Source organism: Artemia franciscana, chromosome 3 (genome assembly GCF_032884065.1).
Source record: "Artemia franciscana chromosome 3, ASM3288406v1, whole genome shotgun sequence".
NCBI classification, from domain to species: domain Eukaryota; kingdom Metazoa; phylum Arthropoda; class Branchiopoda; order Anostraca; family Artemiidae; genus Artemia; species Artemia franciscana.
The window spans coordinates 10,148,235-10,168,131 of record NC_088865.1 but is presented as its reverse complement, the minus strand read 5'-3'; the positions used below and the strand labels follow the sequence as shown (position 1 = coordinate 10,168,131).

Below are 19,897 nucleotides of genomic sequence, written 5' to 3'. Positions count from 1 at the left end.
TGCCAAAAAACTTGCTGCTGATAGAGAAAGTCAGAAAAGAAAGCGTGCCGAGGAATCAAAAGAACAGCAAGGAAACAGGCTTGAGGCTAAAGAACGTAAAACCGCGCAGTTAGATGAAGATCCACCTGGACAGCGAGAGTCAAAACATATCAAAACTGAAAATGATAACGATGATGATTGGGTTTGGGATTTTGACTTGGATAAGGTCATCAATGCCTACCAGATTTTAGTTAAAAAAACAAAGGTTCGGCGATATGTGTTTCATAGTGAAGCTGAAAAATAAGGAAGAAAAAGAAAACTGAAAAAAGAAAAAATGTAAAAAACTAAAAAATACTAAAAAGAAAAAACACTCAAAGAGAAATTACAGACCGGGACACAAATGACGACCGGGACAGAGGGAATATAAATAACGACCGGGACACTCAAAGAGAAATTACAGACTGGGATACCGGGACACAAATGACGACCGGGACACAGGGAATATAAATGACGACCAGGACACAGGTATTTAAGAATATCGTTCAAAGACAAATTTTTAATTGTAAAAGACCGTTGAAAGAGAAATTTCTAATTGTAAAATGACTGAAGAACCTACAATGGCAACACCCGAGGAAGCTGCTCAAAACGAATGTATTCAAGCCGAAGTAGCTGAGCTGGTAAAGCGTTGCGTTTCAGGTTCTAGGTCCGAGAGGCTCCAGGTTTGAACCTTGGCTTTAGCATTAATACAAAAGAAGAAAAAAACTAAAAAAGGTAAAAACTACAAAAAAACTAAAAAGAAAATATGGCGCGTAACGACTCACGCGCGCGGGGGGCCACCCCAACAGCTAGTATATATATATATATATATATATATATATATATATATATATATATATATATATATATATATATATATATATATATATATATATATATATATATTGTCTTGTGCTTTCTTGTGCTTTTATTTGCTTTCTTTTTTGTGCTCCATCTATTAATTACGTCCATTCACTCATTCATATATATATATATATATATATATATATATATATATATATATATATATATATATATATATATATATATATATATATATTCCTAGAACTATATATTGATATTAAACAGCTAGATCGGTGAAAACTTGGCATATACAATTCAAAACGATGGGACTTCAGTCTGTTTTGTTTTTAGGTAGCCGATTTCTCCACACTAGTGACGTTCAAATATACAAATTAAATTACATCACCCGCGCGTAAATTGTTATCTATAAAAGTATTTTTACGCATATTCTTCAAACTTTTCCACTAATGTTACGCAAGAAATATGTTGCCGTCCCACTTCTAGGAAAAAAGTTAATCGAACTAAGAACTCAAACGTATTTCAGACTCCAGGTTTTAGTCGATAAATCTAATAAAGATTAAAGAGGAATATAAAACAAAATTGAACTTAAATAAACAAATTTCGTGTAGTACAAACATGAAAACTGAAAAGCAAATACAGTAAATCAGCAATAAATACAAGGGGGTGTACAGCCATATCCACCAGAGAACTACAATCAGTGGCACACCTAGGTTATGGCTCTGGAGGTAGTCCATAATAGTTGGCTGTGCTAATAGCAAAAGTAACACATTTTGTGTGTGTTTTCATCTTACGAAACCCAAGGCGTTAATGAATTTTATTCCAGAATAGAAGAGCCACTGGCGGATCCAGGGGAGACCCGGGCCCCCAAAGATTTTTATAGCACCCTCTTTCCTAGTTTTTTTCTTTTTTTTTCACTCTTTTCCTTGGAATAATATAGTCAATTTGGTTAATTATTGGCACATTTGTCAAATTGCCCCCTCCAAGATTTTGTTCATTGGCGTCCCTGTCACATTTGGCATCCCCAAATATTTTGATCTAGATCCCCCTCTGAGAAGAGCTACGTCTAATTTAGAACTTAACCAAACAAGTAGATGAAGGGGGTGAAGATCTAAGAATCTTTCTTCAGTATTTTTCACCTATTTTTGGTGTGCTAATAACGGTAGATGATTGAACCAAATTTCAAAAGATCATCTAATCATCAATTTATCTAAGAAAGATCTTTGTCTCCCCCTCGTTTACAGGCCTAGGAGTTCCCACGTCAGATTTTCGTCAGTGTTGCCACGTTAAACAGTGAAAATAAATAAGTGAAACTAATTAGCTAAATTTGACAGCACCTTTCGTCCCAAAACCTCAAATATTAACAAGCTGTTGGTTCCCAAAATAAACTAAACCTTCTAAGGAAATCCACACTTTCTTAGAGTATTTGGTGCCATGATTTTAGCCAAGGCCGTATCCGGGGGACATAGGGGGTTTGAACCCCCTGGAATATTTTTCTGACTCGTAAAATGCGACAAAAATGAATATAAACATAATTTTTATGTGTTTTTGGAAGTTACTTTTTGTAAATCCCCTCCCCCCTCCAAAAAAACCCTAGATATAGCCTTGATTTTAGCTTATTTTTTTACTGGTATTCCACCCATGTTTCTTATTTTTAGTTTACATTCCCCCTTCTACCAAAAACTGCATAACTGCATATGGAGCTTCTTTTCGTTGTAAATTGAATTACTGATTATTTTTAATGTTTAAAAATAAATATTGTTGTTCAAGTTTAAATTATATATTTAACAATCAGATTCATTTTCACAGTCCTTGATGTTTTATTGGAATTTTTAGCTCCTTCGGTCATTCATTTTTTTTTTCAAGATTGAAATGTAATTATTCTTCATTGTAAAACGTTGAAAAGGTTCCAATGAATGGATGCTCATTTGGAGGTGTTTAACTAGCCTTTAATGCCTTTGAATATAGAACCACGAGAATCATACGTGATGATTTTCTCCAATCCGCCAAAGAGAATCGTTAAGACTAAGAGAATACTTAGCGAAGTAAGATTACTAATTGTCTAAAATAATTTTATTTGCTTGTTTAATTTTCTTCTTAAATTTAAGCTTGGATAGTAAACAGTCTTCTATTCTAGGAGTTGCCTTCAACTTCGGTTAAGGCGTCAGGTTGTCTTCAACTTCACTCAAGTGCTAGAATAATCTTACTACTAAGCTCTTACTTTACAAAGGTTGTTTCTAGGGGTTGTTGTCAGAAGGAAGAGTGTCTTAAAATTCACTAGGGATTTCAAGGGTGATTTGTGTATTCATGAAAACTTTCACTTTGCCGCATAATTTTATGCTTATGTGTCAGTTACGTACGGAGGCATTCAATTTGGAGCGAGAATAACCTTTGGGGGGGATTATAAAAAAAATTGTTGAAAATCGGTGATTTTTTAGGAATTACGCGACTAAAAATGTCAAGGTTTTGGGGGACACAGACAGTTTTTAAAGCTCTTGTTATACGCATGTGCTTATCTTGGGGTGACAGTGTCAACATCTATCCATTGGGTGACATAAGCTCGTGTGGTGAGTATCGCATCCTTAAAAAATATAAATTTATTTCTGAAAACTGAGATTTGACTACATTTTACTCAGAAATTTGACCGGTGGAGGGGAGATTCTTAGAAATTTTTAGGGAGAGATCTCCCTTTTACGTAGGTAGGCAATCATTGTCCAAATTCTAGTTAGGGTATTCAGATGAGGGGGGATCGGTACAAAAATGCAATAATCTAGTGACTAATTTTGTTTTTACTACGTAATTATTGTATAAATTCCTCAACTATTTTGTTGACTTACTGTTTCCTTGATGTTGGCCCTTTCCCCTGTTTCCCAGGATAATAATATAACAAAATCTGTAAAGTGAACATATTATTGACTGGAAGCTGCTCAAGACCCAAATTAATAACTTAATGAATGGGCTATGCTTGGACGCATACGGAGAATTAATTTGGAAGGGGGGTGGGAATAGAACTCTAAAATTCAAAACAGATTAATTATTTGGACAATAAGTTAGATTATTGGGCAAGTTTGAACATTCTAGATATATTTAGGTGAGAGAGGTGATTCGGAGGTCTCTTCAGCTTTTACTTGGCTCTGTGGGGAGACCCATTTAGGTGGGGTTGAAACACTTCTAATTATAGTTAGAATGGTTTACTGCAAGAACAATAATCCAGTGGTGAGATATTCAATTATTGTCCAAGAAACATGGACACCATATCTGACAAACATTCAAAGGGAAGGGTTTGGGGGCAAAGGTTGACCCCCCCCCCCTGAAAAAATTAGATCCCTATATATTGGTTGTATTTATTAGCTTTCATAGTTTAATTATATTAAGTTGCATTAACAACTTCAATAAATTTTGTTTCATTCTTTAATTATGAAAAGGCAGCATGAGTTTCGTAGATACTTATTAGCCGAACTCACGAGGAATATGGAACCTCGTATATCGTATCGTGATATCTTGGGATGTCAACATTTATACATTTGGTGTCACAAATTCATGGGGTGGGTGCTTTTATGCACAAATTCATGGGGGGAAAATGTGCTTTTATGCCTGAAAATTGACATTTGTAAACATGTTACTCAGAATTTTGCTCGATGGAGAGGGAGTCCATGGAAATTTTTAAGGGAGAGTCCTCCCTTCTATGCAGGCAGGCAATTGTTGTTGAAATTCAAGTTAGGGTATTAAGATGAGAGGGACTTCGTATATCACAGTATTGCTGGAAGGGGATAACACCTAAAAAACAGCAAATCAAGCAAATTGCATAAGAAGTACAAGCAAATTATAGGTAAAATAAAACATGGGGCTAAAGTCCCCCTCCTTTGTACGAGTCTCCTCACTATGAGGATTTTTTTTTACATTGTCCACTAGTTGTGAATCCATTTTTAATAGGGATCTTTTATTTCAATCTGTATTTTTTTTTTTATTCTCTTCGATTGAAAATCAAAACAAGTCAACTTGTTTCTATCAGCTAAGAGCATAAAATTATCTTTAAATATCAGTTACAGCCCCACCCATATAACATTTGAGCCGTGTATTAATAAGTTAATGGTTCAGCCTTTGATTGAATTTCAGTCCAAATTTGAATTTCAACTTTGTTTATGTCTTTCGATTTAGTTGAGCAGACTTCGGGTAAATGTATAAATTTGGACAATATGAACCACCATAAATTTCAGGGCTAAAAGAAAAACTATCAAAATTGCCATTTCAGGCTAAGAAAAATAATTAAGAAGCTACTCTTTAAATTACTCAACTGGCCTAAAACAATCTTTGATTTCAATTTCTCATCATTTTATTCGCGCGAAAAGGTAGATTTTACGCTACGTTAATTTCAGGGGTAGTAAATGAAAACTTGGGGTTTATACAGGAAGTATTTATATGATTTGAGGGATGCCCAGTTTTAATATTTCTTTCAATTTAATTGATCAAATCCCATGAAAAAAAGAACCCATTTAGACGGGTTTCGTTCAAATTTATTTGGTATATTGTACGGTAGAGATGGCTTCTTTTAAATGCAATGTACTGAAGCGAGTTTAAGAAATGTAACTAGACAGTACTATTATTCGTAGCAAGGGTGCATCCAGGATTTTTTTTCCGGGGGAGGCAGTCATAATTTTTCTTTTTTTTAAACAAGTCAAAAATTTGTTTACATGTATTTTTGTTACGTTTTTACTAGTCAGACAAAATTGGGAGGTGGGGTGGGGAGGAGCCCTGTAACCTTCCCCCTGGACATGGTCTTGATTAGTAGCAAGCATCCTGGAAGGTAATTAAGAAATAATTTCCAAAAATAATTACGACTCATATTATCATGTACACCTGCATAAGTTTTTTCAGAGGGGGGGAAAATTCTTCTACTTGCTGGTGTTCTAAGTAGAGTGTATATTATATAAACAAGAACATTCTATAAGAATATGGATGTTGGCATGTTAGGCAACTGGCTGAGACTGACACAATGCCAAACCTTCCTTGACATCTGAAGACTCAGTTCAATTTGGGGTTTCCCTCTTTCCTCCTCACGGACTTTTTATTAAAGATATGCCTAGACTTCCATCAAAATTGCCCTGTCGTTTCAAAAACACCTGGGGAGGAGTCTAGACGTTTCAAGATACCCATTATTTGCGGGTATAGCAATCCAAATAGTAGGGAATATGAAAAAGCAACATCTAACTCCCATCTATTTTCTAAAATTGTTAATGGAAACTAAAGTAAAATATTGTTGTAGTCTTTTCTTTTACTTTAAGTATACGTCGGGTAAACTATATTAGAACAATGTTTACCAACACAATTTTAGAACAATTTTACAATATGTAAAAGTTAAACATTTTTGTTTAACTAGCCTTTGTTCTGCGGTCTACCCAGGCCGTCGTGCCGTTTAACAGAAATAAAAGAAGCAAGGGTTTTATTAAAATGAAAATACAAAAAATTCAAAATATAGTATGGGTGGGCTTTTTTTATCGATATTTGACGAAATTACAAAAATGTATTCTTCAAAATGTAGAAGACCAACCTATCCCCTATATTCCCTTAATTAATGCCCCCGCACCCTTCTTCAAACTATCTTACGCCTTATAAGAAGTTAAAAAATATAGAATCTACTTACTTTTAGAAAACTTCAGGTTATATCCAAAGAACTCGAACCTTCAATAAGAATCTAAACTTCAATAAAAGAAAATTACTCTTATTTTGAATTTATCTGGTTCATCAGTGCAGCATAGGATTGTGGCGAGCCCTGTGCTACATATAGTTTCGTTCTATTAAACCCATGTTGATAACAATATTTGATAACAATTGAGCTGTAATGACAAATGCTAATATGCCATGTTTGTGTAAAGAAAAACCCAGCTATTAATTTTTTTTTTTAAATAAGTTTTGATTTTGTTATAGAGATCATAAAACATCAATAAAAAAAACTTGTAAAACTAGTCGTACATGGTATGTGCACGTGCAATTGTGTTTAAACTTCAAGTAGGAGTAAAAGGTATGTTAAAACCTGTTATTTTTATTTTTAATTTACTTAATTCTTGGAATGCCACTATTCCGAAAAAAAATACAAAAAAAGAAACCCAAGGGCGTGTCAAGGATTTTGTTTTGAGGGAGGTTACAAAAAATTTGTTTATTTGTGTTTTTGTTACGTTTTAACGAGTTGGATAAAATTTTCAGGGAGAGACCCAAACCTGATCCCCCTCCCCCAATGAATACGGCCTTGGTTAAGCCATATACGGATAAATTTGTGGCTGTATAGCCAAAATTTCTACGAACCAACAGTTAAGTTGGTGAGATACATATTTGTCGCCTATGGCTTTAAGCTGAAGACTTCGATGATTTCCTGATCTTTAATGACTATTTTGAACCTAAACCTACACAATAATACATCAAAATCACATAATAAATCGATTCGTCAATTGTCTTGCTATATGGATTTTGACAACTGCAGATTACTAACTTCAAATATAGGCACACGGGAATATGATGTGGTATTGTTCAAAGTGCGGTTATAGGCGGGTAAATTCACTTATGCATACTTATAATTGGTGATGAAATCTTCTAGTTCTTGCCATTGTCTTGGGCTTCGGAAGATAAACACATTTTTGGTATAAGTCTATGAGTGATTTTTTTTTCTTTTTTGTTCTTTTTTTCTAAACCTTCAACCGTCTGGTGGTTGATTTTTTAGGATTAGTTTTGATAGATAAATTGTTAGAGATATTTTTTCTATTTATGATATTATTTCTTTTTCCTTTAATTTGGATTTATTTTTGATGAAGTGTCGTTTTTTTTCTTCTTTTTTTTTGTAGTTATACTGGTTATAAAAGGGTGGCTCTCTTTCGAACTAGTTAAAAAAGAGTGGATCTCTTTTGAATAATTTATAAAAGTGTGGCTCTCTTGGGAATTATTAAAAAAGGGTAGCTCTCTCTCGAATTAGTTCCAAAGGGTGCTCTGTTTCGAATTAGTTATAAAAGGATGACTCTCTTTAGAATGGAATTAGTTATAAAAGGGTGGCTCTCTTTGGAATTAGTTATAAAAGGGTGGATCTCTTTCGAATGAGATATAAAAGGATGTCTCTCTTTCGAATCAGTTATAAAAGGGTGGCTCTCTTTCGAATTAGTTACAAAAGGGTGGCTCTCTTTGGAATTAGTCATAAAAGGGTGGCTCTCTTTGGAATTAGTTATAAAAGGGTGACTCTTTTTCGAATTAGATATAAAAGGATGGCTCTCTTTCAAATTAGTTATAAAAAGGTGGCTCTCTTTGGAATTAGTCATAAAAGGTTGGTGTAAAGTATGTCTGAGGTCTGTGGAGTTCCGTATCATCTTAAATGTATTTTCTCTTCCTTTGTCTTTTTTCCATAACTATTATTAGCAAATGTTTTGAATATTATATATTTAGATGTTTGATTTTTTTTATGATTCCCTCCTTTACAGGCCAGTCCTTCTAGGAGCCTTTGTAGGGGTTAATGATTTTAATTACTGAACGAGTTGTGTTATATTTCTTTGTTTGAAATATATCAATCAATCTGTCTAGTCATTAAAAAAATAAACAGAGATGCAAATGGAATGACAATTTTCAAGGAGTTATATATTCGGCGATTTAACTTCAGAAGATAGGGATTAAAAACTACTAGTGCTACTGACAGTGAAGTGTCTGGTGACTATGTTAAAAAGGGTGGAAAATTGGATATTTAGTGTGATTGACTTAATACAATAAGATTAAAGCTAAAATATCTCTGTATATGATTTGTTAGATGTTTTCTAGAGAAATTGTCTACAGTTTCTTTCGGGTACCACTCTGACTCACCGTATTTTAGACAATAAGCTCTATGAAAATGTGAGTCTTTCCCACTTTTCGGACTATAATGGAAGAAACATTGAGATGGCTAGAACACGTTCTGCTGATGAAAGATGACCGGTCGCCAAAGATCATCCTTTTTGGCCATTCATCTAGGGCAAAATGGAAAGCAGGTTGTCCTCAAACTTTATGGGAGGACGTTGTAAGGAATGATTTAATGGAAATTGGAATTTCTTGGGATGGTGTATAGAAGCAGGCTTTGAATAGATTGGGATGGATGAGGAGAGTGTGTAGCTGTTTTGGCCTCAGGCGGCTTGGAGTTGCAGTGGGTTGTAAGTAGTAGCAGTAGTTTTATTTTAAACAATTATTTTAAGTTAAAATACAAAAAGTATAATCAAGTCTGTATTTGAGTCATCTTTGTCAATTACAGGGAGGTTAGAAGGGGCACATACGCCTTCCTCCATAATTTTTTCCTTCTAGACTTTTAATAATACCTTTTTCAGGGGTTGTTTGTTTAAAGAACGCCTTTTTTGATATTTTCATTGAAAAAACGACAAGTTAGCCTCCCTAGATTTTGGAAAATACATCCCCCAAAAAAAATACGTTTATTGAGCCCCTGAAAAGACAAGTATCCATTAGTTTTGGGTCAAACAAAGTCGCCAGACGAGAGCTTATGTTGGTGATTTTTCTTTTCTACACTATCGCAAGTTTCCATTCATAAGTCTCATATACTCCTCATGCAGATGTTTATTTCAAACGTGGCTGATGTGGAGGAGGCGTAACTTATAAAAAACACTATCAAACAGTTCGTGGTAACGAACTGCAGTAAGGAGTGACCCGACTCAATAGTAACCGAAACTCTATTTGAACTCTATTCAAACTCTATTTGATACCAATAGTTACATCAAAAGAATTGTATTTTAATGCTGATTTTAAATATATAAGTTTCATTAAGATCGGTTATACTCATCAAAAGTTACGAGCCTGAGAAAATTTGCCTCATTTTAGAAAATAGGGGGAAACACCTTCATACAATCTTAACGAAAATCACACCATCAGTTTCAGCGTATCAGAGAATCTTGTTGTAGAAGTTTCAAGCTCCTATCTACAAAAATGTGGAATTTCGCATTTTTTGGCCAGAAGACAGATCACGGATGCGTGTTTATTTGTTTTTTTGTTTGTTTTTTGTTTCTTTTTTTTCCCAGGGGTGATCGTATCGACTGATTAGTTCTAGAACGTCGCGAGAGGGCTCATTCTAACGGAAATTAAAAGTTCTAGTGCCCTTTTTAAGTGACCAAAAAAATTGGGGCACCTAGGCCCCCTCCCACGCTCATTTTTTCCCAAAAGTCAGCGGATCAAAATTCTGAGATAGCCATTTTATTCATCATAGTCGAAAAACCTAATAACTATGTCTTTAGAGACGAATTACTCCCCCGCAGTCCTCGTGGGAGGGGCTGCAAGTAACAAACATTGACATGTGTTTACATATAGTAATGGTTACTAGGAAGTGTACAGACGTTTTCAGGGGGATTTTTTGGTTTAGGGGGGAGAGTTGAGGGGGGAGGGTTACGTGGGAGGATATTTCCATTGAGAAATTTCTCATGGGGGAAGAGAATTTCAATGAAGGGGGCGCAGGATTTTCTAGCATTATTTGAAAAAACAATGAAAAATTAAATATGAAAAGTTTTTTGTACCGAAAGTAAGAAGCAGCATTAAAACTTAAAACGAACAAAAATTATTACGCATATGAGGGGTTTACCTCCTCATTGTACCTCACTCTTTACGCTAAATACGCTAAAGTGTTTTTAGTAATTTCAACTATTTATTTTACGGCCTTTGTGATTCAGAGGTCATTCGTAAGGAATTGGGACAAAATCTAAGTTTTAGTGTAAAGAGCGAGGTATCGGCGAGGTTTGAACCCCCTCATATACGCAATAAAAACATACGAATATAGAAGTTCGTTACGTAAGTTAATTCGTAAGTTACGTATATTTTTTATCAATGGAAACGTTTGTAAAAAATTAAAAGTTCTAGTTCTTTTTTAAGTAATCAAAAACCTGGAGGGCAACTAGGCCTGCTCCCTCGCTCCTTTTTTCTCAAAATTTTCCGATTCATTGCAATTAATTAACATGCAAATTTTGTTTTAATTATTTATGTGCGGAGAGCCAAGATCAAAACAGGCATTAATTAAAAAACGTCCAGAAATTAAATAAAAAAACAAGTTTTTTTAAATGAAAGTAAGGAGCAACATTAAAACTTAATACGAACAGAAATTATCCGTATATGAAAGGGGCTTTTCCTCCTCGACGCCCCGCTCTTTACGCTAAAGTTTCTTACTGTTTTAAAAAAAGAGTTAAGAGAAAGAGTCAAACTTTAGCGTGAAGAGCGGGGCGTTGAGGAGGAAAAGCCCCTTTCATACACGTAGTAATTTCTGTTCGTTTTAAGTTTTAATGTTGCTCCTTACTTTCATTTTAAAAAAAACATGTTTTTTTTATTTAATAATATGAAGAACTCATAGCAGAACATGTCAGATAACAAGTATAAAAAAACCGTTGCGTAGGTGTATAGTGAGAGACATTCATTTGGTGTTTATCTCCTCAGTACTCGTTACTTAATTTCACAGACAAGGCCGTATTCAGGGGAGGGGTTAAGGCAGGACCGTATCCAGGATTTTTTCGGGTGGGGTTTTAAAGAATGATGTTTTTCGGGGGAGGGGGTACAAAAATTAAAAAAACACATAAAAAATTTCTTTATATTCATTTTGTTACCTTTTTACGAATCAGACCAACATTTCAGGGGGGATCCACCCTCCGCCTGGATACGGCCTTGGGTTAAGGGGTTTGAATCCCCCTCCCATAAAATGTTTGTTCGAATAGTAAAGCCGTAGAAAAAAATGTATAAAACAAATTTTGATGCGCCTTTTAAGCTTTTGTATCCCCCCTCCCCAAAAGAGTGCCCCCTTCTCCATGAACAAAGTCCCGTATACGGCCCCGGTCACAGGGTTTTTAGACTTGCGAGTTGCAAACATAGCAAATAACAAAGATAGATGTAAGGAATACCAGAAAATCGAAAAATTTTATATTTTGAGCCCCTGGCTATGATCACCTGTGAAACCTTTCAGACGGAGTATGTCAATTACTGCATCTAATCACCTTGGCTTGCGTAATGGCTGTTCAATGAGTTAAGTTTGGTTGCTTGCCAAGGCCAAGCTGAATCAATTATATGATGAAATCATGCCGTTCTCGCAACTGTCATCAGAAGGTAGACCTCAGAAGGTAGAAATGTATGGTCTTTGGTCCTTTCTTCAATTTAGTATTGCTACTCCAGGGATATTGACATACATTTTCTTAGGAGACGGTTATAATTGTCAGGGGGAGATAATTGACGAATCGGATGAAGAGAAAAAAAAGTTGACAAAAAATGTTAAAAATTTTTAGATTTCGGTGGCCGACTTGACGACCTATGTAACTTCTCAGACAAGGTATAGCAATTACTGCATCTCATCACCTTGGCTTACGTAAAGCCTCTGCAATAAAACTAAGTTCGACTACTTGCATAGGTAAAGCGAAATGAGTTATATTTTAAATATAATGATGGTTTTTAAGGGCCCGGACACTTAACATAATCAACTCGCTGTTTTCTCTTTATTTGGAGCAAATACATTCTGGAACATAAATTAGGTTATTGTATCACACAAAACCAAAACTACCCATGGAAAAGTGCCATTTTTAAACCGGTATAGATAAGAAAGAGGGGGTTACCTTGGGTGCCAACTAGGGAGGGCAAGCTAAGCTTTTTTCTCCTTTCCCGTGGAAGACTAGTAATACATAACATACAAAATGTAGAGACATTCCAAAAGAATATAATTCCTTTCTAACAAAAAGTTTTTTCGCACCTCTTTACCCTTTGAATTATTTAAGGGTTTTATAAAGGATATTTTTCCCCTTGCAAAACTTTCAAGATCCTATTTTGCAATCTTAAATCCAGTAAAACTTATTTGAGTTGTTCAGTATATTTACCATATAAAACCTCATTTCTGTCTTCCTTACCTTTTATAAGCTCTTCAGCTAAACTAAAAAAATGTAAGATACGTAAGTATTTATTACTTAAAAAAAGCATAAAAACGGAGATTTATTGCAGAAAAAACAAAGCTCCACGAACAAAAGTAATTTGCACACATTCTCCAAGGCACGTATACTATTTTGAAATGATTGAAAGAAAACAATCAACACCATTTTCAGTTTTTTCAGGAATCAATTAAATGAATCAACAATACTGGAATATTTATGCAAAGGGTAAAAAATTAAACATCAGAAATGAGTACTTAAACTGATTGGCGGAGGTTGTATATTGGCTCCGAGGTATCGGACATGGGGTCGCAAGATATTTGTATTTTAGTATCCTTTGATTAAAAATAGTAGGAATAAGGAAAACTTGAGCCGCCAATAATTTTAAAAGGACCCCAAATTAGGAACAAAAATGACAAATTATATGGATTACATAAAGATGACACGTGTGAATTGCTCATGATCGATATCGTTTTTATATTATATACGCGTATCGACATACGCGAATTCTATAAAAAGAGTATAGATGAGATACATAGAAAATACGATAATGAACAATTAAATATAAAATATTAACTACCTGTAAAATCACGTCCCTAGGCTGAGGGTAAATCTTTGCCCCCAAACCAAACCCACCTCTCTAAATACGATATACTTCTGATCTGTTGTAGAGTTTCATATACTGTTCATATAGCTTGCCTTTTCGGATTTGTCCTCCTTCTGACATAAATTTCCTCACAAGTGTTTCAGTAAATATACAGTTTGTCTTAGAAAATTCTTTCCATTTTTGTGTCTTGTTGTGTCCACGATATGGTTATAACTTTTTTACCAACGCAACAACAATCAAAAGATAAGATGTGAGGGAACTAAAGAGGAGAGTTCCATCTGAAAAATAAGCTGTTCCTCAACAAAGTATTCAGCAAGAAAGTCTTTATGACTTTTAAAGGCTCTATTTTACCGACTATAGTCGGTCCAAGGAAGTTTAGAGGAAATTCCTTGCAGTCTTTCTGCGCAATGAATTACTAGAGGTGTTTTCAAGCCAACCAATCAGAACACTTAGAACTTCGACTCCTATCTTCTAACCGTCTTTATGAACCCCCTTGTAATCGTCTTTGTTGACATTTTTGCTTATGTAAAAATATGCTCTTTAATGAGTTAGAAAATACCCTCGAGGATACATCAATACCCCATTTAGTTTTTGTTTTTTCTATTTATTCATCATTATACTTCTGGCCCTATTCACCTCTGTTACTGCTACTACTAATATTGACACTCACTGCCGCGTCAAACCACCCGATACCAGCACAGCTACACACGCTCCTCTTCCATCCAAATCTATACAAAGTCCCCCTTTTTACACCCTCCCAAGAAGCTTCAGTTTCCTTCAAACTTTCCTTACGACTTCCTCCAACCCCACACGGGGACAACCTGCTTTTCGTTAGGCCTATATGGTTGACCAACAAGTCGATCTTTGACAATCTGCCACCCTTCATCTGCAGAACGTCTCCTACCCATCTCAATTTATTTCTGATTATAGGCCTAGAAAACGGGAAGGAATCACATTTTTCGTAGAGATTACTGTCTGAAATACGGGCATCCAAAATGGTCCCAAGGCAATTTCTCTGAAAATTACAGAGGCATTGAAAATTTGAGGCATTACTTAGTGTTATGATACTTTTGATTGTTTACGGTTTTAAATTCTTCTTCTTCTTAAGCCTTATTCCACTTGGTCGACAACTCATCACCTCCATAAACTCGTTGCCTGTAGTAGTTTCACGAAAAGACTGGCTTATATAGAGATATTCTAATGAAGATCGTGCGAGAAGCTGAAATGGCACTTATATGTTAGCCAGTACACATTCGGGGATTTGGATTTATAGATACGGGGTTAAAAATTAAGATGCTTTAGAGAATGATACGATATATATAGTTCAGGGTGTATATTCGCACATTAGGGGGGGGGGGGTAAGTATAAAGGGGCTGCATGCAAAATATAACTTAACGTAGCCAGAATACTAACAACCACCTCAAAAATGAAGTCTCTTTAAGACCAACAGCCAGCCCAATAAGAGATGGTATGGGTGATCAAGAATACCAACACATATTTCCAACTTGGCCCACAGACATCGGCTTCGAGGGGATATTTTGCTACCTTGAGCGATTCAACTTTAGGCAATAAGCTGTTTCGCTTTAAGTTTTGCTACTAACAACTAATAATTTACTATTATATGGTTTTATCCTTTCACTTGCAATACATTTCAAGAGAGTTGCCAGCATTTTGCAAGTGTTACTATATCTTGTTATGTCAAAGTGTTAAGTTATTCTAAGCACGGACAAGACTGCGGTTACTGCTATTCCATTACGACTGGTAATGAGTCGGGAATATTGTACACTATTAAAAGTTATTTCTGTCATTACAATTTAATAGTTCTAGCAAATAGATTGTACAGGCGAAAAAGCGAAAGGTCTCAGCCAAAAAGCATCAGGGTGAGATCCAAAATTGTTTCTTCGTGTAAATAATTAATATATATATATATATATTCAAAGGCTCATAACTACCAGTGGTATAATTTATTTCTACAGCAATCGACTTCAATAGTTTTATTAGTTTATTATTTTTTGTTTTATTAGTTTTATGGTTTATTTGTATGTAATGTGTGGCTTATTTTTTTACTCCTGTGTTTTGATTTTTTCCAATCCCCACGAACCAGTAATAAAAATGCATGATTTTTGTAATACACTCAAAATACTTTCTTTAGGGTCATTTAGGTAGGGGTGTTTCTACTTTTCCTGAAGATAATATCTATAGATGGAACAGTCAGTCAAAGTGAATGAAAACAGGAGGTTTGTTAATGCAGTGAACGATATTAGTGCAGAAGGAGAGGGAGATTTCGATGTAATTTCTTATTTCGATCCGTATTCCTCATTCTTTTTTCAAAGTCCCTCCCCCTTCCTCCAATTTAATTTTAAATTTGCAAATCATATTTGTGATTGCTAAATGTTAAAATAAGCAAACCTTTGTTTATCGAATAACATAACATCCCTCCTGTACACTATGAACACATATTTGCGACTGAAGCGTGTATGTTTAATTAAAAAGCCTCTTAAAAAACTGATATATGACTTTCTTCATATCAACGGAAGCAGACAAAACAGAAATTCCTACGCTGGTGAATAATTTTTTCAATTGCTTTTGCGACATCTAGTGCCCGTGAGACTTACTATGTTTGGATATATTTTGTCACGTAATATTCAAAATCATATAATACACCACGCAAATTTCTTAATTAGACATATTCCGATCTAACTATCCTTGTTGGTGGATAGCCCAATTCCTGTAGACAGGGTCGTACCCAGGATTTTAGAGGAGAGGGGTTACAAAAGTATTATTTCGGGGGGGGGGGGTACAAAAAAACTTTAAAGACGCATCAAAGATTTGTTTATATTTATTTTTGCTACGTTTTTACGAGTCGGACGAATATTTCGGGGGAGGGGATAACCACCCTACCTGGATATGGCCTTGTATATAGATAAGATTTGTTTTGCTATTTCACAATACTTACAATGGCTATTTATGTTGTTTTTTTTGTAAGCGGTTTCCCAAAAAGAGTTGCTCTGTAAATGGAACAAAATCTAAAAGAAAATAGGTATAAAAGATAAAAGAGTTGAAGATAAAATATGTAAACATAAAGGAGTTAAGTTTTATCCTATTAAATATCTTGGTTTCTTCAACTATCGAAAAAAAAAGAAGATATTACCCATAAAATAGCCGAAAATTAAAAATCGTAAGACATCGTAAATATACAAAAACACATATTTACGTTTCGCGTATGTTTACATCTTAAACGTAAGTAAAAAGAAAGGGGGTGACGCATATATCAATAATTTCACTAGAAAGTAGCAGCAAAATTTGTAGACTTTTCTTGAGAACAATTCCTCACATAAGACTTAGATGAGAAAACATTGGTAAAAATTTCTCTGTTCTGCTGGATAGAAGCGCTGCAATTTTGTATACGGGGAGGTTATATTTATAATCTACCCCATTAACCAAAGTAAGTTAGATCGATTAGTCCAATCCATTCTATCTTTTTTAGTTTTTAAATGTTTAAAAATCATTTTTTTTCAAATTAAATCATTTTATCTCTATGGGGACGTTACATTTATAATCTAACCCATTAACCAAAGAAAGTTAGATCGATTAGTCCAATCCATTCTATCATATCTTTTTTAGTTTCTAAATGTTTAAAAATCATTTTTTTCAAAGTAAATCATTTTATCTCTATGGGGACGTTACATTTATAATCTACCCCATTAACCAAAGAAAGTTAGATCGATTATTCCAATCCATTCTATCATATCTTTTTTAGTTTCTAAATGTTTAAAAATCATTTTTTTCAAAGTAAATCATTTTATCTCTATGGGGACGTTACATTTATAATCTACCCCATTAACCAAAGAAAGTTAGATCGATTAGTCCAATCCATTCTATCATATCTTTTTTAGTTTCTAACTGTTTAAAAATCATTTTTTTCAAATTAAATCATTTTATCTCTATGGAGACGTTACATTTATAATCTACCCCATTAACCAAAGAAAGTTAGATCGATTAGTCCAATCCATTGTATCATATCTTTTTTAGTTTCTAAATGTTTAAAAATCATTTTTTTCAAATTAAATCATTTTATCTCTATGGGGACGTTACATTTATAATCTACCCCATTAACCAAAGAAAGTTGGATCGATTAGTCCAATCCATTGTATCATATCTTTTTTAGTTTCTAAATGTTTAAAAATCATTTTTTTCAAATTAAATCATTTTATCTCTATGGGGACGTTACATTTATAATCTACCCCATTAACCAAAGAAAGTTAGATCGATTAGTCCAATCCATTCTATCATATCTTTTTTAGTTTCTAAATGTTTAAAAATCATTTTTTTCAAATTAAATCATTTTATCTCTATGGGGACGTTACATTTATAATCTACCCCATTAACCAAAGAAAGTTAGATCGATTAGTCCAATCCATTGTATCATATCTTTTTTAGTTTCTAAATGTTTAAAAATCATTTTTTTCAAAGTAAATCATTTTATCTCTATGGGGACGTTACATTTATAATCTACCCCATTAACTAAAGAAAGTTGGATCGATTAGTCCAATCCATTCTATCATATCTTTTTTAGTTTCTAAATGTTTAAAAATCATTTTTTTTCAAATTAAATCATTTTATCTCTATGGGGACGTTACATTTATAATCTACCCCATTAACCAAAGAAAGTTAGATCGATTAGTCCAATCCATTCTATCATATCTTTTTTAGTTTCTAAATGTTTAAAAATCTTTTTTTCAAATTAAATAATTTTACTCCGCTTTTTTCCATCTACAAAATTAGTTGGAAAATTGATGTCAACTAAATTTTTCGCATGTTTGATCCCCCAAAAAAACCTTGCTTGGATTACCAACTCGTCCTCAATAAGAGTCAAGACCCCAAAACACCTTGTTCCCTAAGGTTCTTCGTTCTTCACCACCTGTTGTGGATCTCGGGAGCGTCATTTGTTACACCATGCGTGGTGTACTTCCACGATACAGAGCTTCTTCCCGCCATAGAAAACCACAGACATGTTAATTTATATTAGACAACAACCACCATCTCTATTCGCCAGTTCCTTGCGCCACTTCTTGCATGCCATGTGAAATGGTTCCCTAGCGAAGCCCTTTATTTAGCCTGGCTTCTCAATAGACTATCTTAAAAATTTTCGTTTTAATCGGCAGTTTTCAAGAAGAATCACAATTCTTAATAGAATTGTGTTGGAAAATACTTGGAAACTCCATCTGATTTAGGATTTGAGTAAAATTGACTATTTTTGTCAGAAATTTAGTCTTAGAAGAATAACAGTCACATAATGAAATAAAATTCTGCTGGCCTATTGCTATTTTCAATTTTTAGCCCACAATGAATAATTATTCTTCTTAGACATTAACGTATATTTTCAAAAAAAAATCGAAGATTTGCGGTAAGTTTTATTGCAATCATTGATTGTTAAATGCCTTATAACTGTTGATTTACTTATGTGCTGTAAATCTTGATCTATACTACCTGATGCCAAAGCACGGCACAATGTGTGGCGCGTGCCACAAGGTGATCACGATTTTTTAAATAGAGTCAAGCCTCCCATTACTCAGTTTTTATTACTCTTCTAAAAAATTTAACATAACACCTTTTGAGTTACCACACTCAAGATGCTATACAGCGTATCCAACCGCTAAGCTCAACACCAATCCATTAACATTTAAAATACTTTAAATGATTGTACACGTCAGGCAAAAAACACCGTTAGGGATGTTTTCCAAATATAACAGATTAAGTCTCGAAGTAATAGCATATTAACCCTTTTGTGAGCATATTTAGTTGCATACTTTAAAGTTGAAAAATATGTATAAATCAACATTAGTATGCGTAGTGTACTCTTGCAAGCGGAAAAAGGCTCTTTTTTAAGCCTGCGCGAACTTACAAACTGTCGGCGACAGTCTGGACATATTTAAAATTCCATATAAGTTACAAAGACAGTAACGAAAATTAATCACTTATGTATATAATTGAACAATCCCTTGTTATGCTGTGTATGAAGATGATACTTTTTGTAAAATGTAAATTACTAATCTAGCTTTAATATGGATGTTACCAAATATTTTTGGACTAACAGATTGTGGTACTTATTCAGAACACACCCAAGAAGTGAAGTTAAGTTAATCCCGATGAAATATACCAAAATATGATGAAAATATAATACTTTACTAATAAAATTTTTGGAACTGCAGCAGAAAATTATGGAAAATAGGCCGCCCAGAACACATTATATTAAATACTTAACCTAGACCCTAACCACCTCTGCATATTAAATATTCAAATAAAATATACCTACATCGTAGTTTTCTCACTCAAAATAAGCAAATACTAAATAATTGCAGAGAGACAAAGCGGTTTTTGTCAGATGGTACAGAGCAAAATTCTTTAGTATGTTCTAAATAATTAACACTTTATAATTAACATTAATTAATTAATGTTAATTAAAACATTAATTAATTTATAATTAACATTATGATTAAAGTTAATCATAATTAACTTTAGTATGTTAATAATTAACAAGTATCCAGATTGTAGAAATTGGCTC

At 34.0% G+C, this 19,897-nt stretch overlaps 1 protein-coding gene across 3 annotated transcripts in view; it reads right to left on the bottom strand.

The window, feature by feature from the left end:
* Positions 1-19,897, bottom strand: part of LOC136024863 (uncharacterized) — a 73,261-nt gene that overhangs the window by 34,992 nt on the left and 18,372 nt on the right. The window contains exon 1 of one of the 3 annotated variants that reach the window (XM_065700378.1): positions 15,742-15,795. The exons of 1 other annotated variant lie outside the window; for it this stretch is intronic. In XM_065700378.1, the coding sequence (XP_065556450.1) occupies positions 15,742-15,761 (20 nt within the window). In that variant the 5' untranslated portion in view covers positions 15,762-15,795. Of the gene's footprint in view, positions 1-6,478; positions 6,501-15,741; positions 15,796-19,897 lie in introns of those variants that run through there. One more of the 3 variants, XM_065700382.1, reaches the window with a different exon arrangement.